Source organism: Peromyscus eremicus, chromosome 15, assembly GCF_949786415.1.
Source record: "Peromyscus eremicus chromosome 15, PerEre_H2_v1, whole genome shotgun sequence".
Taxonomy (NCBI): Eukaryota; Metazoa; Chordata; class Mammalia; order Rodentia; family Cricetidae; genus Peromyscus; species Peromyscus eremicus.
Window position 1 is genome coordinate 17,279,136 of NC_081431.1, and position 24,367 is coordinate 17,303,502.

General features: G+C 42.1%; 1 protein-coding gene across 4 annotated transcripts in view; it reads right to left on the reverse strand.

Annotated features, from left to right (window-relative positions):
- Efcab2 (EF-hand calcium binding domain 2) overlaps window positions 1-24,367 on the reverse strand; it is a 101,549-nt gene that overhangs the window by 58,597 nt on the left and 18,585 nt on the right. For 2 of the 4 annotated variants that reach the window (XM_059280269.1, XM_059280270.1), the window contains exon 2: window positions 8,637-8,716. In XM_059280269.1, coding sequence (XP_059136252.1) covers window positions 8,637-8,716 — 80 coding nt within the window. Of the gene's footprint in view, window positions 1-8,631; window positions 8,717-11,978; window positions 12,085-24,367 lie in introns of those variants that run through there. The other 2 variants (XM_059280271.1, XM_059280272.1) reach the window with 2 other exon arrangements.

Sequence of the window (24,367 nt, forward strand, 5' to 3'; positions counted from 1 at the left end):
TTCAAATTGAATATGAAAACTAGCCATATAGAAAAAAAATACTTTCTTGACCTTTCAAGCATTCCTTAAAGAATATGTTTCAGGTATTTTATTATTTATTTTTAATAAATTAATTCTGTTCAGGGTAACCAAATTAATTCTATTGTGACAGCTCTCCAGATTGCTGGATGGCTCAATGTTGTTTGAATCTTAGATGGTCTTTTAATTAAAAAAACCCACAGGCAGATATCAGGGTGAAAGCTGAAAGATAAGAGAAGCAGAACAGCCAGTCACCAGAAACTTGTTACCTCTACGAAATCCTCAGCCTAAAGAGAATGAGTTCCTGTTTCCTCACACCTTATATACCTTTCTCTGCCCTGCCATATTACTTCCTGGGATTAAAGGCGTGTGACTTCCCAAGCAAAGGCATGAGATCTCAAGTGCTGGGATTAAAGGTGTGTGCCACCACTGCCTGACCTCTATGTCTAATCTAGTGGCTGGCTTTGTCCTCTGATCCTCAGGCAAGTTTACTAGGAAACACAATAGATCACCACAGCTCAGTGGTAAATAAAGTACCTATTTAACGTGGTAAAACATGGTGGAGGGCCCCTGGGCCTGGCAGAAAACAACAACAGCAAACAACCTAATGGAATGATTTTTTTTAAAGACAAGGTCTCACTATGTAACACTGGCTGGGCTGGGATTTACTATGTAGAGCAGGCTAGACTCAAACTCAGCCATCTACATGTTATGTCTCCAGAGTGCTGATATTAAAGGCATTTGCCACCACACCAAAGACAGCAATGATTTTTTTCTCCAAAAGTTAAATTCATACTCAAAAGGTTGGTAATCTGAATATTTTTTAAATTTCTGAATGCCAGCAAATAAAATCAAAGGAAGAAGCCAGATGGTATTAATCACACATTAAGATCTTAATTTATAGAACCAGGAATAACTGAATAAGAAAAATAAGCAAAGGTCATAAACTACCCTTGCAAATAAAAGGAGATAAAAATAATTTTTAGCACTAGAAAAGGTATTCATAGTCTGGCAAGATGAGTCAGTAGATAAAGATGATGCCATCAAGGCTGGAGGCCTAAGCTGGATCCCTGGAACCCACAGTGGAAGAAGAAGTGACTCCCAAAAGTTGTCCTGCCCTCCAAATGAATGCCATGGCAAATGTACCCACACACAGACAGACAGACAGACACACACACACACACACACACACACACACACACACACATAAACAAATGCAAAAATCAAAACAGAAAGCTGTTCACAATTCAGAAAATAAAAAGTAATAGTTTGACAAACTGTTTCAGAGAGAGTAAAAACAGGCAACATCACATGGCAAGATGGGAAACCATCTTCTCAGGGTAACAATATGTACCAAAAATATCCATGCATTTTGACCTATTTCTAAGAATTTATCCTACAGAAAAATTCTCACAGTTGCAAAATATCATATACACCAAGAGTTTCTGCAGTGTGGATTATTAAAGCAAAATCCTACAGCCAATTTAAATTATCAATTAATGGAAGTTTACCTCAGTATATTATGATACATGGACACAATGAAATGAAGAGCTGTAGACAATACAAAAGAGTAATCAGCAAAATATATTGATAAGTAGGGCAGGGCCTATTAATTCCAGTAGAGCCAGGCAGAGTTCTATGAATTTGAGACCAGCCCAGTCTATGGAGTGAGTTCCTGCCTAGAAGGCCACATAGTGAGACCCTGTCTCAAAAAAATTTTTTAATTAAAAAAATAATAAAAGACATATTGATAACTGATAAGCAAAAAAGCTGGACACAGATTGTTTATATAATACCTTATTTACTTGTGTTGAAAATGCATACACATTGCCAGTCGGTGGTGGCACACACCTTTAATTCCAGCACTTAGGAGGCAGATGCAGGCAGATCTCTGTGAGTTCGAGGCCAGCCTGGTCTACAGAGTTCCAGGACATCCAGGGCTATGCAGAGAAACCTTGTCTTGAAAAACCGGGAAAAAAAAAATACACATCATACAAACTACCAAGCCACCAAACTACCTCATTTAAAGGTAGGAAGAGAGCCAGTGAGATGGCTCAGCAGGTGAAGGTGCTTGCTGCTAAAGCCTGACCAAGCTAAATTCAATCCTTGGAGCCCATATGAACAGGCAGATGAGCTGATGCTCACCTGTAATCCTATTGCTCCTACAGGACAGGAGGATGGAGACAGAGAACCATGCAATTCAAGGGCAGCTGGCATAGGACGCAGCACCATAGACATAGTGAGGGACCCTGCCTCCAACAAGGAAGGAGGAAGAACCAACTCCCCAAAGCTGTCCTCTGCTCTCCACAGGGACATGTGGTGGATCACACACACCTGTACCTCCACACACAAATTACACACACACACACACACACTCACACACACACACCCCTGTACCTTCACACACACACACCTACACCTTCACACATACACACCTACACACACACACACACACACACCTGTACCTTCACACACACACACACATCTACACCTTCACACGTGCACACACACACACACACACCTACACCTTCACACACACACTTACACCTTGACACACAAATTACACACACACACACACACACATACACTCTAAAATACTCAGGGACACTGTACACTCAAGAGTTAGAGGTAGAGACAGACTTATGAAATAGTCTCTGTACCTTTAGAGTCCTCTCCATGTGCATATTTCATCTGTTCAAATATGTAACTTTCAATCTTATTAATTTCTAAACACAAAGAAACTACATATAAGTGATAATGAAAATGTATTATGCTCAATGTTTTATATTAAGCAAAATGAAAATGCCTCTGGTTAATGATATTAAAAACCTGCCCAGTATTCTTCAAGGAGCTAGGTTTCAAAATTTTAAAATGGAAAGGAAAATAAAATGCTTTATAACTCAAAGCACAAAACAACACAGAAATAAGTTAAATTTTCAGTTAAGATATTATTACATATACACAACATTGCTTATGCCATATTAAATAGGAGATAAAGTTTGAACTATTTACTTAGAGAATATAAAGTGGAACAAGGGCCTGGAGCAATGGCTCAGAGGTTAAGAGCACTGACTGCTCTTCCAGAGGTCCTGAGTTCAATTCCCAGCAACCACATGGTGGCTCAGAACCATCTGTGATGAGATCTGGTGCCCTCTTCTGGCCTGCAGTCATACATGCTGTGTACATAATAAATAAATAAATCTTTAAAAAAAAAAAAGTGGAACAACAGTAATAGCTAATATTATTCAGAGCTAATTGCTTCTGGTTAATAATTTTCTAAGAGCTATAAAAATGTCCACCGATGACTGGTGTGTGTGTGTGTGTGTGTGTGTGTGTGTGTGTGTGTGTCATGAGCAGGTCAAGGGACAACTTGTGGCAGTTGGTTCTCTTTCCATTTTGTGGATCCCAGGGATCAAACTTGGGTCATCAGGTAAACACATCTCACCAGCCCTATTAATTCATTTAGAAATAAATCTATTGTATGTTTATATAAATAAAAAACTATGGAAAATAATGTTGCACATCATGTAGTCTTTGAAAACCTCCTGACAAAACTAAGAGTGAAAATATTTAATACTGGAGGCTGGAAAGATGGCTCCACGGTTGAGAACATCAGCTGCTCTTACCGAGGGCCTGGGTTCAGATCCAAGCACCCACATAGAGGGAGAGGCTCACAATTACTTGTGACTTGCAGGGAATGTGACACCTTCTTTTAGTCTCTTCGGGGACCTGCACACATTTGTATATACATGATGCACAAGTGTGTATATACACTCAGCTACAGTCACACACACTAAACAAAATAAATCTTTAAAAATATACCTAATACTACCTTTGCTTTATTAAGGCAAATCGTTTTGACTTCTCAGTCGCATGTAGTGCATGGAGACGTACAAGGACGTCTCTAAACCACCTGGAGAACGTCTTATACTACAGCTCTGTATGGCAAAGTGAAAGGAGGACCACAGAGAACATAAGGTCCTCAGCATCACGACGCTGGGCCTAGGACCCGGAAAGTACGCTTATTCCCAGGTCTTAGGAAGCAGAGGAGACCATTTCATAATGTCTCAGATAGTAGCAAGCAACCTACTGCCTGCTTGGCACTCGGAATACCAGGCCTTTTTAATACCTATTATGATAAAAATTCAAGTGAAATCTTTCCATTTTTGCACAGCAGAAAGAAGGAGAAAGGAAAGAAGCCCCCCGTAAACTACTGAAGGCAGCCTGGGTCTGTACTGAGGAAAGCAACTCCATACTTCCTGAGGCCACCAATGCCCCGGCCTCCTCTTAGGGATCAGCTAGCTCTCATCCTGCCAGCGCAGGCCATTGGGTGTCCATCCCTCTGGTGCTCTTACTACACACAAAAACACTTTTTTGGGGTTTTGAGGGGTATTTTTTTAAAAAACAAGTTCTTACTTTGTTGCCCAGGCTGGCCTTGAACTTGTGGGTTATCCTCCTGCCTCAGCCTCCCAAATGCTGGGATTATAAGCATGAGCCAACATATCTGACTAAAAGACACTTCTCTACACTATTCAGTCAACATAGAATGCTGCCTTCAATCCTTAAATATTCCAAGAGTAATAAATTCTTTATCAGATGTTAAATGTTTTATAAATTGATACTTCTTAATGAGTATTGAACTTACTGAAGATAATGCAATAGATCCAAAGCCAGTTGAAACTGGATCCAATTGTACAAAAGGTAGCAAGTTATACAGTAGGCCTAACACTTCAAACAGCAAACATAAACTGTTTAGTAAGCTAAAAATAAATGTCTATTTCGACTTTCACTTTTAATCATAAACCCGTAATAAATTCCAGACAGATCAACTGCTTTTCTAAATGGAGAGAGTTGACCCTGTTCATCACAGATTCCCAGGGCCTCCCTTGGGGCTGGTATGCAGCCAACTTGGAAAATGCTGCCGAACAGAAAACAAACTAACTCGACTTCCAACTCTGCTGCTCACTATTGTGCAACCCTGGGCAAGAGTTTTTGTGTGTCTGTCCTTCACATCAAGTTTATAAAGGGCGAGTGATTCAAAATAACACCAAAACCATGAGCATAAAGTTCCGTACAATTCGGCACAAGGAGTCTGGCACAGGAATCTCCACCTGAGGTTCAGCACTTGGACGCTGAGGCAAGGGGATTGTCACAAGTTTGAGGCCAGCCTGGGCTACAGAGTAAGACTCTGTCTCAAAATGAAAACAAAACAAAAAAATAGCCTAAGTAATCAAGATTAGAAAGCTGCTGTCATCCACGATGCTCTTCTTCAGGTATGCTTAGCATTAATATTTTAGTGCTAAGAACAATACCATTTCTCTCAGTAACCATCTTTATTTAATAAAGTAGACTAAATTATAAGAGCATACATTTTCCCTTGGGGCCTCAGTAAAATTGTTTTACTTTGGTATGGGGAAAAGTTGCAGCCCATAAGCACATCTCTTTTTCCTGAATTGGCCCTTTTACCAAAAAAGGCCTGGCTGGCATCTCTGCCCTACAGGATATGGGAAATTTCCCTTTCACTGTTACTGTCAAGAAAACTAAGGGAAGAGACAAGGCCAGGATCCCCAGAGATCACAACAGACAGATGTGAAGTTTTACTTTCCCTGACTTTTCTAACAATACTTCTCTCCTGGCCCAGGAGGAGAACCATTCAGGTTCAAGGAGAGGTTAGAGGATAAGAACTTGTCCGTCATATATCTAGTCCATCTAATTGCAAGGTACATGATACATGCTCCATCTACTCAGCAAACCTGTAACTAGCACCATCCCTCTCCGCTCGTTTTCCTGCAAGGACACACAGACAAGGCTCAGTACTCTTTGAAGAGCCGTTCCCATAGAATGACCAGAGCTTCTGGGAGCTGCACAATGCTGCCATGCTACCCTTAAGTTCCCATCACACTTCCACTACAATGGTTGAACCTAGACTCACACTGCCAATGATGGTTAACCTAGATTATCATCTTGACAGGACCTAGACTCAACTAGGAGACAAGCCTCTGAGCATGCCTGTGGGATAAGACTGGGTCAGCTTCTGGGCATGCCTGTGAAGGCTAATAGAGGTGAAACGATCCTCTTAACTGTGGGCAGCACCCTTCTATAGGCTGGGTTCCAGGACTAAAAAAAAAGAAAGTGAGCTGAACTTCAATCTTCTCTCTGCTTCTGCCTATGGCCGTAGGTGAGCACCTATCTCAAGCTCTCACTGCCATGACAGCCTACCCTCTCAAACTGGGAGCCAAATAAGCCTGCCTGCCTGCCTGCCTTCCTTCCTTCCTTCCTTCCTTCCTTCCTTCCGTCCTTCCTTCCTTCCTTCAGCTGCTTTGGTCAGATCCTTTGCTTCAGCAAGACAAGTAACTAGTAGAGCCCACTAAAGTCAGGTACTGTGGGGACAAATTTAACTGTCTTCCACTTTGTCTATCACAACAGACTTACACACAAAACTAGAGTACAAACAAAACTTCCGAAGTGTTAATGTGAAGACATGAAGGAAGTGTTAATGTGAAGACATGAAGCTGCTCACACTTGTTAATCTTGGACTCTCGGGTATGAGGAACTAAATAATACATATGGTTACAATTTACAAATCAAGTCTCATACTGTTCATTGAGTTTGGCTCAAGGCTGAAGCATTTGGGGCCCTGGCTAGTATAGGAAGTGATGGATGGCCCTGGTTTATAAGCAGTTCCTTGTTGTACCACTTTAGATCCCTACTGCTTTGCTGCCTTCAGTACTAGAAGCTCTTAGACTATGAACTCATCAAATAATCCTCACTTCGCCTGGCCTCCTGGAAGAGTGGATTCATGGCTTTCCCTTGCTGTATGAGGTAGAGAGCCTACAGTTTCTATTAGACTCATGCGATTGTCTTCACTTTCCTCCTCTAAGACAGCTAAGGCTGGCTTCAAACTCATAATCTTCCTGACTCAGCTCCTAAATGCTGCAATTATAGGTGTGCACCACCACACCTGTATTCTACTCTAAATCTTCCCATATTCATGTCTTTCCATTTTTTCATGCTCTGTTTAGTCCATTTATTATTTTTACTTGGGGAATATATCATTCTGTAAACATTATTATTCTTTGTAATGATGGCTTGATAATACATATCTATGTATTTTTTAAAATCTTTTTTAAAAATTATACATATATATATATTACAGCAATTTCTCAACCTGTGGGTCATGACCCCATTGGGGTCAAATGACTCTTCACAGGGGTCGTCTAAGACAATTAGAAAACACAGATATTTACATTATGATACATAACAGTAGCAAAATTATAGTTATGAAGTAGCAACGAAAAGAATTTTATGGTTGGAGATCAGCACACCATGAGGAACTGTATTAAAGGGTCGCAGCATTAGGAAGGCTGAGAACCACTGCTATAGTATGTGTGCATGCACATTCAGAGGCCAGGAGGGGACATCAAGTGTCTTCTTCTATTGATTTCTTTATTCCCTTGAGACAGAGTCTCTCCCTGAACCTGAAGCTTGCTGTTCAGCTAGACTGACTGACCACTGAACTCCTGGGATCTGCTTGTCTCTGCCCTCCAATGCTGGGGTCAAAGGTATGTGTGGCCACACCTGGCTTTTACATCAGCACTACGGATCCAAACTTGGGTTCTCATACTTGCACAGGAAGCACTCTGACAAACTAAGCCATCTCCCCAGTCCATATTTGTACATTTTAAAATGCAAACTCCATCTGTTCACTAAACAGAGATGTACTGAACACCAAATATGTGCCATCACTAAAGCTATAATGAAGTTCATCTGTAGCGCAAATTCTAATTAGTCTTAATAATAAAAACCCAGAGTCAGATATCGGGGTGAATGCTGAAGATCAGAAAGACAAAGGAGCAAGCCACAGCCACCTCTTACCTTGCCAACTCCTCAGCCTGAAAGGGGGCTGAGCTCCTGTCTCAGCAGCCTTATGTTCCTCTCTCTGCCCAGCCATATCACTTCCTGTTTCCTCCTCCCCAGTGCTGGGATTAAAGGCATGTGCCTCCCAAGTACTGGGATCAAAGGCATGGGATCACAAGTGCTGGGATTAAAGGTATGTGCCACCACTGCCTGGCCTCTATGGCTAACTAGTGGCTAGCTCCACACTCTGATCTCCAGGCAAGTTTTACTTATTAGAGCACAAACAAAATATCACCACATTCATCTTACTCGGCTCACAATCTATACGTTGGAATAGACAATGATAATATAGTCTACAAAAAATAGGAAATAGAATTTACCTTGAAGTGGTAGTTAGCAAAAACACAAAGCACAAGAAAATAAAATACTTAAGTAGAAAAATAAACTCTAAGTACAGTTTTTTAAAAAAGGAGAAAACGGCCCCCTTCTATTTATGAACTATATCTATAATTTAGAATTATAACAACAAGGGGCTGGAGAGATGGCTCAGAGGTTAAGAGCACTGCTTGTTCTTCCAAAGGTCCTGAGTTCAATTCCCAGCAACCACATGGTGGCTCACAACCATCTGTAATGAGATCTGGTGCCCTCTTCTGGCTTGCAGGGATATGTGCAGACAGAACACTGTAGACATAATAAATAAGTAAATCTTTAAAAAAAAAAAAAAAAGAATTATAACAACAGTAAGTATTTCCAAACCTCACATCCACTGTATTATTGGTTTCATGGTCAAACACTTCAAAGGCCTCTTTGATCTTCTTATGGAATTCTGCCACTATTACCTCTGCAAAACACAAAGTCAACAAAATTACCTTAATTATTAGTTCAAAACAAAAATCCCAGTAACCTAACTAGAAATCCTTTTGGGTTTTTGTTTGTTTTGTCTGACCATCCATCTGTCCATCTGTCTGTTTTGAGACAGGGTCTCACTGTCAAGATATGTAGACCAAGCTGTCTTTCCATTTCCTCAATGCTGAGACTCCGGGCATGTGCCATTATGTCTGGCTAACATAGAGAGCTAAATAAGGAAGAACATAAAGAGCCATTCTTGGTCCCTGTATAAATCATATGCATGCTAACTCCCTCTGGAAATGTCCAAGAACAGAGCTGACAAAAGTGAGTTAAAGAAGGAATGGGCTATTCTGGTACAGTCCCTCACGCTGGGGAAGTCATGGCGCCAAACATTTTTTTCTGAGGTATAACAATAAACTTATTTGAATGTTCATCTTGTGTGTGTGTGTGTGTATGTGTGTGTGTGCACATATGTGCACATGTGTGTGTGCATGTGCACTCATGCTCACACCAAATGTGGAGCTTACAGCTTCAGATAGATTGGCTAGCTATACCCCAGAACCTGCCTGTCTCTGCCCTCCACTGCTGGAGTTACAGATGTGCCCTGCTGCCCCTGGCTTTTCTATGTTTGCTAGGGATTCAAATCCAGGTCCTCTTGTTTGTACCACCTCTTGCTGTTCAGTCACTGAGACATCTCCCCACTGAGCAATCCCCGCAGCCCCTAATTTTGGTTGTAAATACAATGTATGTACACTAAAAGCCACCACCCAGATCTCACCTGCCAGCCTACCCTCTAGCTAACGTAGTTTAGGTGCCATCCTAGCTCAACAAGAAAAGTAAACCCAAGACAACAAACACCATCTAGTTATTAGGCTGCTCATCACCTTTGTTCTGTTCCTGAGGAGGATTGAAGGTGGGTGAGAGGCATATAAGCCCTCCTGTGCATCCTTCACACACCTTTAAACAAGAGTGTGATTAAAACTCACTTACATGAAACAGTTAAGTAGTTAATAAACATTATTGAGAATGTACTACATTCCAGACACTAACAAGGTCATAGTAAGAAGTAAAAACAGACAAAAGTTCTTGCCTCACAGCTACATTTTTGCTGACATATACAGTAGGTTGTATGACCTTAAACACAGAAAAAAAGAAAATGTCTACATTTTTGCTGACATATACAGTAGGTTGCATGACCTTAAACACAGAAAAAAACAAAAAAGTAAGAGATATGAAGAGTCCCGGTGAGAATGCCCACCTTAGTGACAAGGTGACAGGGCACAGCTGCCAGACAGGAAGAACCCATCTGCAAATATCTCCAGAAAGTTTTCAGACAGAGGGAAAAGGGAATGCAGAAGAGCAGGCTAACTAATGATCAGACAGCTGTGAGCTGTTGGGTGGGAGCTGAATCCTTTAAGAATTTTGAACTTCCTCTGAATGCAATGAGAAACCACTGGAAGGTTCTGGGCACTATGGTGACCTGCTCTTCTTTTTGCCTGTCACTGTGTTGAGAAGACACTGGAAGGGGGAAGGTGGTCACAGAGACCAGTGCGGAGGCTGCTTCAGTATCTCTTTCAGACATGGTCAATGGTGTCTTAGTTAAGGTCTCTAGTGCTGTGAGGAGACACCATGACAAAAGTAACTCTTGTGAAGGAAAACATCTATTTGGGGCTGGCTTACAGTTTCAGAGGTTCAGTCCATATGAGAAGCATGGCAACATGTAGGCAGACGTGGTGCTGGAGAAGGAGCTGAGAGTCCTACATCTGATCCACCGGCAGCAGAAGGAGTCTGCCACATTAGGCCTAGCTTGAGCATATAAAACCTCAAAGCCCACCTCCACAATGACACGCCTACTCCAACAACTCCACACCTCTTAATAGTGCCATTCCCTATGGGCCAAGCCTTCAAATACGTGAATCTATGAGAGCCACTCCTATTCAAACCACCACAGGGGCTGAGACTAGAAGGGGAACCATGGACATAAAAAGAAATTCTGGTTAAGATCACTAAGGTGTGCTGACAGATTTGATGGGTAAAAATAAATTCTGGTTATGATCACTAAGGTGTGCTGACAGATTTGATGGGAGTGGGGGGCAAGACTGACTTCAAAGTGTTTCACTGAGTAAAAGAAGGAGAAACTAGAGATACAGTTTAGCGATGGGACACAGGTGGGAGGCTACAGTCCCCCCATCAAAGGGGGAGCATTATCAAGTCTCAAATTTTTACGCTGGCACAGCCATGTATTCAAGTCTCAAAGTTTATGAAGCAATACATACAACAGGATATCCAGAAAGGAAGAGAAAGATAAAGTGTGAGCATAGTTTATTACAAATATAAAACCACCAAATATGGAGCGAGACCTCATACCTGCCCCACCTTAGGTAGAGGCCACAGGAAGGAATAAAAATCTAAAAGTCAAAAGAAAAAAATGGGAAATTTTTCTACCCCTCATTCTCTTTACTCTAATGCAATCACTAATCATTATGTCCTGTCTCCTCCAATCCTTCTTTCTTTTTTTTTTTTTAAAGATTTGTTTATTTATCATGTATACAGAAGAGGGCACCAGAACTCATTACAGATGGTTGTCAGCCACCATGTGGGTGCTGGGAATTGAACCCAGGACCTCTGGAAGAGCAGTCGGTGCTCTTAACCTCTGAGCCATCTCTCCAGCCCCAATCCTTCTTTCTATGGACCCTGATACATGGTCTTTCATTCTCGACATTCATTCACTCAGGAAGTAGTTACTGGGTAAGTACGAGGTATCTGGTTCCAGGCCGGGCACTTTATAAACACATAGAGCCAAATACCTCCTTCTTAGAAGTGAAGAAACCAAGGCTCATTGTGGTTCAGCAACTCACCCAAGGTCAGAGTTTATTAAGGGGCAGAGCGGGATGGAACCCAGATATTTCCCACTGAATCCTGTTCCCCGATAAATCTCACTCCATCTGATTATTAGTATTCATAACATAAGAACTATAACCTGTAGTTCCTTCCTTTAAATGTTCTTTTCCAGACTGCAGCATAATCTTCCATCTTTAGCAACACCACAGGAATACAACAGGATTTATTGACATAATTAAATTTTACTATAACATGGCAATGAAAAGCTTGCTAATTTTATAAACAAAACATGAATGTTGCTCCATTACTTAAATTTACACTTCTCTGATTACACGTGAATCTCGATAATAGTCCATGTGTTTGTTTGCCAGCTGTTTTCAGTTATTAACTGTCAGCTTGTGTTCTCTACTCACTCAGTCCCGACCAGGATCTTCTTACTTCTTAACCATTTGTGTGAGCTCCCGGAAAGCAAGACTGAGCCCAGCAAAAGCACTGCCAACAAGTTCCAAGGTCACTTGTTGAATTAGGTTTTGTAAAATGAGAACAGATGCTCTTGCTAACTATCCAATACCAGTGGCAGGGCAAAGGATACAGGAGAGTTTAAATTAGCTAAAATCACCTAAAAATCTTTACCTTCTCCCCCCAGAATTAGTTACCCAGCATTGTTCTGTAATCTTTCACTCGAAGATAACTTGTAAGTAGTCTTTCTTCTCAGAAGATATTTCACTGTAAGTTACTCAGCATCGTTCTGTAATCTTTCACTCGAAGATAACTTGTAAGTAGTCTTTCTTCTCAGAAGATATTTCACTGTACATCTGTGTGATTGCTTGATAATCAATTGGAGGTCTTTATCAACTCTGTCATTGTGGATATTCAGAATATTTTCATTAGTGGGCAATTCCGTCCAGTTCATTCTTGTGCATTCATCATCTGCCTCACTGGAATTCAATGGTGGAGGAGGCTGGGGAGATGGCTGAGTCAGCAAAGTGCTCACTGAGAGAAGCATTGAGGACCTGAGTTCAATCCCCAGCACCCACATAAAAACTCACCACAGCAGCAATGCTTGTAATCTCAGTGCTCAGAGGCAGACACAAGAGGTCCCTAGGGCTTGCTCACCAGCACTCTAGCCATATCAGTGAGCTCCAAGCAACTGAGGAAGACACTTGATGTTGGCTTCTGGCCTTCTCTCTCTCTCTCTCTCTCTCTCTCTCTCTCTCTCTCTCTCTCTCTCTCTCTCTCTCTCACACACACACACACACACACACACAAACACACACACACACACACACACACACACACACACACACACACACACACGCTCATGCATTCACACACACACATTCCAGCATACACATACAGACAAATGTCTATGCACATGCACACAAAGAAGATGGAAGATTGGCCAGGCGGCGGTGGTGCACGCCTTTGATTCCAGCACTCAGGAGGCAGAGCCAGGCAGATCTCTGTGAGTTCGAGGCCAGCCTGGTCTACAGAGTAAGATCCAGGACAGGCACCAAAACTACACAGAGAAACCCTGTCTCAAAAAAACAAAACAAAAAAGAAGAAGAAAAGAAAAGAAAAAAAGAAATAAAGATGTTGTTGTTATTGAGAGGTTTCACATCCCCCAGGCTGACCTCAAACTGACTATACAGCAGAGGATGACCTTGAACTTCTGATCTTCTTTCCACCACCTCCTGAGTACTGGGAGTTCATGCAAGTGCCACCACACCTGATCTATATACAGTGTAGGTGTCAGGGATCTACCCACTACTTCACACATGCCCGGAAAGTACTCTACCAACCGACCTACATCCCTAACCCCAGGAAAGTCCACATGAGTCATAACCATCAGAACTCAGCTAGAGAGCCCACTGTTACCCACTCCGGAAAGGAATTCAGGGAACTACTGGAGAAATGGATTGATAGTCCAGAAACCCAAAGAGCTGGCATTCATCTTCAAGTGCAACCAGTTGGGACGGAGGGGCTGGTGGCTCTAAAGACTGTAACGCTCATGATCACACGTCAGCCACCTCTGCTCCTGTGCAGCTTTTAGCCTTTTAGCAGCAGCCAAGCTCACTGCATGGCTCTGACAGCATGCACTGTGCATAGATAAAATCTTTATCATGATTCTAATAGGCATTGTTTTTTCTGTTTGTTGTGAGACAAGCCCTCATTATGTAGCCCAAGTAGGTCTGTAACTCAAACTCCTCCTGCACCGATCCTCTGATTGCTGGGATTACAGGCATAAATTACCACACCCACTCTTGGAATTATTATGAAGTAATTAATATAAGAAAGCTCAGCGGGAGTGGGGGGATCCTCGGGTGGCTGAGGCAGACAGATCTCTGTGAGTTGTTTCAAACCCCCCCAAAAAAGAAAAGAAAGCTCAGCTGAATTAATAATTTATATTAGCAGAAATGTTTAAGTTATATTTGTCAGTTACAAACTTATAATTTTAATAATTGCAATTTTTTTACTAGTTTCAAAATGTTTTCACATTCTTTCTTTGTTTGTTTGTTTTCCAAGACAGGGTTTTTCTGTGTAGTTTTGGTGCCTGTCCTAGATCTCACTCTGTAGCCCACGCTGGCCTCGGACTCACAGAGATCCGCCTGGCTCTGCCTCCCGAGTGCTGGGATTAAAGGCGTGCGCCACCAACGCCCAGCTGTTTTCACATTTTTTGAGTGAAGTTTTTCATTGGTGGAATGCTATCAAAACTTGAGACTTATACAAAAATTTATATCAAGAATGGAATGTTGGGCTGGGCGGTGGTGGCCCAACACAGAACAAGATCCAGGACAGGCTCTAAAACTACACAGAGGAAACCCTGTCTCGAAAAACTAAAAAAAAAAAAAAAAAAAAAAATTGAATCTTGGGACAGGCATTGTGGCCCACCCCTTTAGCAGATCTCTGTGAGTTCGAGGCCATCCTGGTCTACAGAGTGAGTTCCAAGACAGCCAGGGCTACATAGTAAGACCGTGTCTCAAGGGAAATATATTGAACTTCAACCACGGGTAGTGGCACACATTTGTATCCCAGCACTCAGGAGGTAGAGGCAGAAGGATCAAGCATTCAAAGTCCTCCTCAGCTATACAGTGAGGCCTTAGCTTAAAAAAATAATAATGATTATCTTTTTATTAAGTGTGTGGGCATGTGTCTTTCTGAGTGCAGGTGACCACAGATCCAGAAGAGCGTCTCCAGTGCCCTGGATGGATTCACAGGCAGCTGTGTACTATCTGAGGGGTGCTGAGAGGCAAACTTGGGTCCTCTGAAAGAGCAGCAAATGCTCTAATCCCCGAGCCATCTTTCCAGCCCAGAAAGTAAATTGAAAAAAAGTAAAAAGAATGTAATATTTTAGATGTTGTAGCCAGTGGGGAGGATTTTGAATTCAAGGTCAGTCTCAGCTACATTGTGAGGCCCTGTTTCAAAAACTAAGGCGGGGCTGGCAAGGGAGTAAGGGTGCTTCCCATGCAAATCTGACCACCTGAGTTCAACCCTGGAACCTTGTTAAAGGTGGAAGGAGAGAAACGACTCCCCAGAGTTGTCCTCTAGTCTCTACACATACCCCACAGCACACACCTCCCCCACAATAATGATGATAATAATAATAAATTAAATTAAAAACAAGGAGATGTAGCTCAGGTAACAGGCTTGCCTAGCATATGCAAGGCAAGATAAACAAAAGTTTATCTCCAGCACTGCACAACAAAAGGTTATCAAGCCACTTATTAACATCCAAAAGCTCTTCTAGCTATTATTCCAGCATATTATACAATACTGTTTTCCATGCTTATGCTTTGAGTGATAAGTCATTCATGGCCCAAAGGTCATCACTTTAAACTTTGTCACTCTCCTACGGCTCGACTATCTCAGGGACTCGAGACTCACCTCTGACCTTTTTGCCTATGGTCACCTTTCCCATCCTACTCAAATAATCACTAGCTATATTCTGCTCCCCAATGCTACTCGGAACCTCCTACTCAGAGATGACTTTTCCAATTTCTTTAATTAAGAAACTTTCAAACATATGAAAAAGTTGAAAGCTTAGTAGCAGCCCTGTGCCCACCACCCAGATTGAAGTATTGTGAAGACTGCCATTTTTCCCTGCCCTCCCTCCATTTCTAAGTAATTGCAGGCACAGTGATACTTTACCCTGAACACTTCAACATGCATCTCCTAAAAATAAGGACAATCTCCTATATAATATCAATGCTATTTTAATATCCTTAAAAAATAACCAAATTCACTACAATCATCTAGTCTCTATTCCATATCCAAATGTCTCCATCTGTCCCCAAATGTCTTCGCTACTTCCTTCAACCTAAAATTTTATAAACGTTTATGTACGCCGTTTAATGTGTATTTTCAACAGTCCCTATTGTTCCCCAATCCCCTCCACACTTAGGAAATCAGTTTGTTGTTGAGACCGTGCTACACACTAAATAATCTGAACTTGACTGAAAGCTTCCCTTTCAGTTACTGATCCATTAAAGTCCATCCCTTCAGGGAATGCCACCTACCAGTTCTCATTGCCCTCAAGTGACTCCTAATCAAGATCTCTCTCTCTCTCTCTCTCTCTCTCTCTCTCTCTCTCTCTCTCTCTCTCTCTCTCTCTCTTTCCCCCTCCCTCTCTCCCTCCCTCCCTCTCTCCCACTCTCCCTCTCTCTCCCCCCTCTCCAAATTTACCATTCAGATTCACTCAGTTTACAAAGCATGTCCAAAGTTCTATTTACTAAACACTTCAGAAATACTTCCCCTTCCCCTTCCATCTGTACTGCACCATTTAGGTGTAGAGACTCAACGGAGTTTAATCCTGTGACCTCGTGCTCTCTAATCCTTCAGTGGTCCCCCATAGGCCATTCCAAGTAACAGCAAGCCTCCTTAGCTGGACACATGAAGACCTTTATGAACTAGATGGGCCCCAACCTGTCTCCAGCAGATATGTTTATTTTAATTTTTCAGGGTTTTTTTTTTTTTATTTAATTTTTGAGACAGAGTCTCTATGAAGCCCAGGCTGCCCTCAAAGTCATCATGTAGCCCAGGACAGCCTCCTACTTCAGCTTCCCACATGCTGGGAGTACAGGCATGTGCCACCATGCCTAAATTTCCCAATACATTTTTTTAAACTCTTACAATTAAACATGAAAACAGCCTGATTTTAAAATGGGCAATGGACTTGAATAAATATTCCTAAAAAAATAAATAAATAAATAACTACTCAGCACATGAGTAGGTGCTCTATACTGTTCGTCATTAGGAAAATGCTAATCAGAGGCACAATGAGATAGTATTTCACACACTAGGATGCCGACTATCAGAAAAACGGAAACTACCAGGTCACTATGTTTGAGTGACTGTCTCCTCTAAAACTCATGTTGGAATTTAACTGCTACTGGGTCTAAGAGTCAGGACCTTTAAGAGGGGATTAAGGCATGTGGCCTGTGCTCTCGACTGAGTTAAGGTTCTTGCTATAGAAACTGAGTGAATTCAGCCTCCGGACGGGCCAGATTTGTGTCAACTTGACACAAGCAGTCATTTGGGAAGAGGGAACTTCAGTAGAGAAAATGCTGCCACCTGTGGGCATTGACCTGTGGGCAGTACCACCCCTGGCCTGGTGGTCCTAGATGCTATAAGGAAGCAAGCTGAGCAAGCCATGAGGAACACACCGAATTTTTCTTTGGCTTCTGTTTCAGTTCCTGCCTTGAGTTCCTTCCCTGACTTCCCTTCATAATGGACTGTGATCAAGTCATGTAAGCTGAAATAAACCCTTTCCTCCCCAAGCCGCTTTTAGTGATGGTGTTTTATCACAGCACTAGAAACCCTAAGACAGAAATTAGTACCGGGGCATAGTCTTGTGGTACTGCTGTGGAAGGCCTGACCACCTGGTGTTCTGGAGAGCACTGTAGAGGCGTTTGGACTTTGGGCTGGAAAGCCATTGAGTCTTCAGAACTCTGTAGGCTATTCTGTGGGAATTTAGAGGATAATGCTGAGAGCAGTGCAGATAATGGAGGCCTGCCTTGCGAAGTTCCAGAGGGAAGTGCTGTTGCTGTTGTTGTTGTTTGCTTGCCTTTTTTTTAAGTTTATTTTGTTTTGTTTTTTGCAACATGGTTTCTCTGTGTAGCCCTGACTTGCCTGGAACTGGACCAGGCTAGCCTCTGCCTCCTGAGTGCTCGGATTAAAGGCATGTGCCACCACACACTCAGATCAGTGGGAAGTTTTAAGAATCACTTAAAAATGCTTTTGGGGGGGAAAAAAAGACACAGATGGCGCACACCTATAATCCCAGCACTCAGGAGACAAAGGCAGGCAGATGTCTGTGAGTTTGAGGCCAGCCTGGTCTACAATGAGCCTGTCTTGAAAAATAAAACAAAACAAAACAAAACCCATGTTTGAGCCATTCTATATTTTGAATTAAGAACCAGTAAAGTGAAACCTTTGCTTTTCTAGGACAACTGATGCTGGGTAACTAGGGATGGAAATTAGCAGTGATACAAAGAGACCATCATCACTGAGTCTTCTGAGAAGTGTTTCTACAGGGCCGGCACACAGAAACTGTGGTCCAGAGCAGGCCAAGGCTCTACCTCGTACTGGTGGTCAAACTTAACCAATGTGTAAGAGTCTCCCAAATGGTTTCTGGTTTTTACAGGCATGAAGGAGTTGTCAGGCAGTGGTGGCACATGCCTTTAATCTCAGCATTTGGGAGGCAGAGGCAGGAGGATCTGTGAGTTCGAGGCCAGCCTGGTCTATGGGTGAGTCATGAAGAGCAGCTGAGGCTTGGCACTGTGAGAGGCCAGGAGAGGCCACTGGTGAAGGTGCAGCCTCAATTGCAGTGCAGAGGTTTCTGCATGTTTTTAAAAACTTAATTTTTAAAGTATTTGATTGTTTTAAAGACTGTGGCACTTCTAAAAGTGGAGTGTTTTATGTTCTGATATTGATATTAATATTAATATGCCATCTTATGGACAAATAGGAATGAAAGATTGAATGGTGATGGGTTTTTGTGTCAGGTTACCAAGGGGTCAGTTGTATTGGCTAGTTTTATGTCAACTTAACACAAACTAAGTCATTTGTGAAGCAGGAACTTCAACTGAGAAAATGCTGCCCACCAGACTGGCCTGTGGGCAAGCTTGTGGGACATTTTCTTGATTGATAATTGAAGAAAGAGGGTTCAGACTATTGTAGGTGGGGCCATCCCTGGGCTGGTGGTCCTGAATTCTATAAGAAAGCTGGCTGAGCAAGTCATGAGGAGCAAGCCAGTAAGCAGCACCCCTCCATGGCCTCTGCATCAGCTCCCGCCTCCAGGTTCCTGCCCTGTTTGAGTTCCTGCCCTGATTTCCCTTCGTAATGGACTGTGACTGAGATATGTAAGGTGAAATAAATCCTTTCCTCTCCAAGCTGCTTTTGATCACGGTCTTTATCACAGCAGCAGTGACCCGAAGACCACCTCCTTCTCTGAGCTTCTCTCCTCTCCTCTTTCTCTCTTCTCTCTTCCCTCCTCCTCCCCTCCTGTTGTCTATCATGGACTGCACAGCAAGAAGGCTCTTGTCACATGCTGCTGATTTGATCTTAAACTTCCCAGTTCCTAGAACTTTCAGGAAATAAACTCCAGTTCTCTATAATATAGCCAATATTTTGTTATAGGAGCACAGACAAATAATGTAGACTATGTGAATGTAGAAAATTAAGAAACTCTTGTGAATTGCTTCTGGGAAGATAAAATGGTACAGATGATATTAAAAAAAAAAAAGGCAACTCCTCAAAAATTTAAACAATTCACTTTTATTGCTCCAATAATTCTGACTCAAAATCAGGGATTAGAATTTCCAGCAGTTAAAAGACAGACACAATCTAAGTACTCATAATCAAATGGATAGCAAACTGTGGTATACACACACAATGAAGTACTACTCAGTCTTAAAAAGAAGGGGACTTTGAACCTTGAAGACCATTACACTTAGTGATGATGTAAGTTAGACACAAAAGGACAAATACTGTATGACTTGACTTATATGAGGTCTATCAGACTCCCAAAGACAGAGGACATAGCAATGATTGCCATGAGCTGGAAGAGGAAGAATGGGGATTCAGTGTGGGATGAGGAAATAGTTCTGGAATGAACAGTGGTAATGACGCACAGTATTATGAATGCGTTTAAAATCACTGAACTGTACACTTAGAAATAGGTGAGACAGCTTGAAAAGGGCCTAATTTAAATAAACTTTATAAAGAATTAACCATTGTGGTTTTCTAAAGGTCCTACAGCTGTATATACTTGAAAATATACAAAAGAAAAAACAAAAAACCCTGAATTAAGCACTTCAAAAGGTGAAGTGAATGACAGATAGACTATACCTTAGTAAAACTGTCATTTAAAAGAGAGGAAGATGGCCGGGCGGTGGTGGCGCACGCCTTTAATCCCAGCGCTCGGGAGGCAGAGCCAGGTGGATCTCTGTGAGTACGAGGCCAGCCTGGACTACCAAGTGAGTTCCAGGAAAGGCGCAAAGCTACACAGAGAAACCCTGTCTCGAAAAACCAAAAAGAGAGAGAGAGAGAGAGAGAGAGAGAGAGAAAGAGAGGAAGATACCTTACAATTCTTTGATTCACAGAGAATACAAATATATAGGAAAGCATTTCTATTATTCTAATAAATAGAGTATGTTTTTACAGACAAAAAAAATTGAATGATTAAAAATAAAAATACCAAGCACTTAATGCAAATTTTCTTCTAGAAAAATCCCAGCAATACATTCAAATTTTAATGAAAGCAATCCATTTTATTGTGGCAATATACATACTGGCAAGCATTAAATTCATGTAGCCTTGGAAAAAACATTTTCTTTGGCAAAATCATAACAGCCCAAAGGTAAATTTCCAGACATTTATTTTCCCTCTAAGTGTTTCCAATATAAAATTGTTTGCTTAAAATCCTGAAGTGAAATGTTTACTTTAAAATATTAGTACTAGCCGGGCGGTGGTGGCGCACGCCTTTAATCCCAGCACTCGGGAGGCAGAGCCAGGCAGATCTCTGTGAGTTCGAGGCCAGCCTGGGCTACCAAGTGAGTCCCAGGAAAGGCGCAAAGCTACACAGAGAAACCCTGTCTCGAAAAACCAAAAAAAAAAAAAAAAAAAATATTAGTACTAGCCCAAAGTTTCCCAACTCTAGGATAAGTTCCTTTCTCCATGGTTATTTAATGATTGATCAGAAAATCTGTATGCACGACTAATTTAATGGTAGAATTCATTTTCAAAAGCATTAGTATAGTGCCAGAGCATTGGTTCATCAGGTAAAGGTACTTGTGGTCAAGCTTGACAACCTGTTCCCAGAACCCTCATGAAAGAACCAACTCTAGCAAGCTGTCCTCTAACCTCGATGTGCCCTACTCCCCCCAAAATAAATAAATGCAAAAAGCATTAGCATAGGATAGCACTAAATGCTCTAATTACTAGCCTAAACATGCTGCCATTATTTCATGCCCTTCTATCCTATGCTAGCAATTTCCATGAAGCTAAGAATATTAACTATAGGTAAAAAAAAATTTCCATAGAACAGCCTAACAAGGGCCTGGAGAGATGGCTCAGTGGTTAAGGTCACATACTGCTCTTCCAGCAAACCTGAGTTCAATTTCTAGCACCCACGTCAGATGGCTCACAACCACCTATAACTTCAGCTCCTCTGGCACCTGTGTGTGTGTGCGTGCGCGCGTGTGTGTGCGCGCGCGCGCACACACACACTAATTAGTTAATTAATTAAAATTAAGTAAGTAGGGGCTGGAGAGATAGCCAAGGAGTTTAGAATGCTTGCTGTTCTACCAGAGGACCTGAATTCAGTTCTCAGTACCCATGTCAGGCAGCTCACAACTTCCTGTAACTCCAGCTGGCTTTCAAAACCACCCACACAAGTGTGGCACATGCTTGAGAAGACATATACACAAAAACAAAAATAAATCACTTAAAAATAAGTCAGTGAGTATATAATTCAACAGCCTAAGAATGGGTCTTATCTACTCCATAATTAAGCAGTAGACTGAAAGAAATGATCTTTCTAACACAGAGGGAAGCCACATACCACACTGCAGCCACATCCCCACTGTATACTTATCATATGAATATGCTTTCGTCATATATCCAAAATATACAAACATATCCACACATAATGGTGCATGGACGTATCCCAGCTAGTCTATAAAGGAAGTGGAGACAGAAGAATTGCTCAGGCCCACGTGTTAGAAGCTAGCCTAGGCAACACGGCAAGACCTATTTCAGGGGGAAAATGCAAGCATATATGATGCAATATCCAAAGTGAATAGAGTAAAGGAGAAATCAATGCCAAATCTTCACAAACTCTTCCAAAATCTGAACCGAAGGCAACTCCTCCCCTCTTTCACTGAGTGTTAAATAAACTTAAGCATTTTTCTTTTTAATTCTTTCTCTTTTCTTAAGTGTGAATACTCTATATGGTCCAGGTTGGTCACAAACACCTAGACTCAACTGATGCTCCCATCTCATCCTCCAAGCACATGAGCATACAAGCCACACCACCACATCTAGCCTAAACATGATCAAAAAAACAGAAAGAAATCAGAAAAAGGAATGCTACAGACCAATATTTCTTAGAGTCACAAAATCCTTCAAAACCATTAACAAGGGACTGGAACGATGGCTCAGTAATTAAGAGCACTTGTTGCTCTTGAAGAAGAACTAGGTTTGGTTCCTAGAACCATCACAGCGCTCACAACCATTTGAAACTCCAATTCCAGGGAATCTATCTCCCTGCCTGGCCTCTGCAGACATCAGGACACGCGTGGCAGGTACACCAACACACATGCAGGTAAAACATCCATTCACATTAAGGAAATAAATAAATCTCTTAAAAATTATTTTTAATGAATTAATTATTTTATGTGCATTAGTGTTTTGCTTGCATGTATGTCTGTGTAAGTGTGTTGGATTCCCTGGAACTGGAGTTACAGACAGTTGTGAGCTGCCATGTGGGTGCTGGGAATTGACCACAGGACTCTGTAAGAGCAGCCAGGGTTCCTAACTGCAGAGCCAATCTCACCAGCTCCTAAAATTATTTGAAAAAATAAGAAGAAGAAGACACATGATCATCTCAACTGCATCAAAAACTACCTGACAATATTCAACATCTCTTCATGATTAAAAACAAAAATTCTGAGAACTAGGAATTTCTTAGCAGTGTCCAGCACAGTAGGGCCCTTATGAGAAACCTGGGACTGAAATCAGACTTTCCAGTGGAACGTATTGTGCACTCCGGAGACTAGCATGGACAGAACTCTCTGCTGTGTATCAAGCTGGCACACAGCTGTAGGCGAGCTTCCACTTCCTCTAAGGTTACTCAGACCCAAGTTTACAGCACTGAAGCCCAAAGCAAGCAGCTTGGGGACACTAAGGGAACAGCCTGAGGTCAGAGTGTCTTTTACTTTTTGTTTTATTTTCTCACTATATTCTGCAGGCTGCCATCAACTAGCTCCCAGCTCAGTGAACGCTCTTGCCTCAGCCTAAGTAGCTCAGCCTCACAGGCAACTGTCAGCATAGTGCTTTTCCAGTGCCCCGAACTTATTACTGACATTCTGGGCCAGTGTCCTCTTGTTGATATTCTTTTTGTTTCATAATTTGCCGGCTTTTTTTTTTTTTCTGTATACTTATCTAGTGATGTTCTGGGAAAGATTTAGGAGTAAGAATTTTAAGCTGGGCAGTGGTGGTGCATGCTTTAATCCCAGCACTTGGGAGATAGAGGCAGGAGGATCTCTGTAAGTTTGAGGCCAAGGTAGTTCCAGGTCAGCCAGAACAACACAAAAAAACCCTGTCTCAAAAAACAAAACAAAAATTGTAACGACTTAGTCTTATGAAAGAATATAACTCAATGTGTTATCACCAATTGTAAAAATGGGTAATCATCATGTTTCTCTTTGGCTAACGATGTAGATCATTGGTTAAATGCTTGTCTCATGTGTACCAGACCCTGGATTTGGTCCCTAGTACCACAGAGAAGGAGGAACACACACACACACACACACACACACACACACACACACACACACAGATGAAACAGTCCTTTTCAGGCTAAGAGGGTGCCTCAGTGGGTAAAAACACTTGTTTTAAAAAGCTTGAAAACCGGGCGATGGTGGTACACGCCTGTAATCCCAGCATTTGGGAGGCAGAGCCAGGTGGATCTCTGTGAATTCGAGGCCAGCCTGGTCTACAGAGTGAGATCCAGGAAAGGCACAAAGCTACACAGAGAAAGCCTGTCTCGAAAAACAAAAACAAAAAGCTTGAACACCTAAGTTCAAATCTCAACACCTACATCAAAAGTCAAGGATGGCTATGCTCACAGCTGTAACCCTAGCACTGTAAGGGACCGAGATAGGGGGATCACTGGGGTTTGCTGGTTGCCAGACTAGCTCCAAGTTCAGTGAAAGACCCTAAGAGAGTAAGGCAGAAGGTGATAAAACAGGACACCCATATCCTCCTTAGGCCTCCACATGCCCGTACACAGGTGTGAACATCCTCAAACATTTGTGCACACACACACACACACACACACACACACACACACACACACACACGTGGAGTCCAGACGGCAACCTCAGCTGTCATTCCTCAGACACAATCTTTTTTTTCTAGAATAGTCTCTGACTGTCCTGGGACTCAAGAAGCAGGCTAGGCTGGCTGGTCAGTGAGCCCCAGGGATCCGCCTCTCTTTGCCTCCCCCACAGTGCTAAGATTAAAGCTAACCCTGTGCTGAGATGCCTGGCTTTTTTAAAATGTGGATCCTGCGAATCAC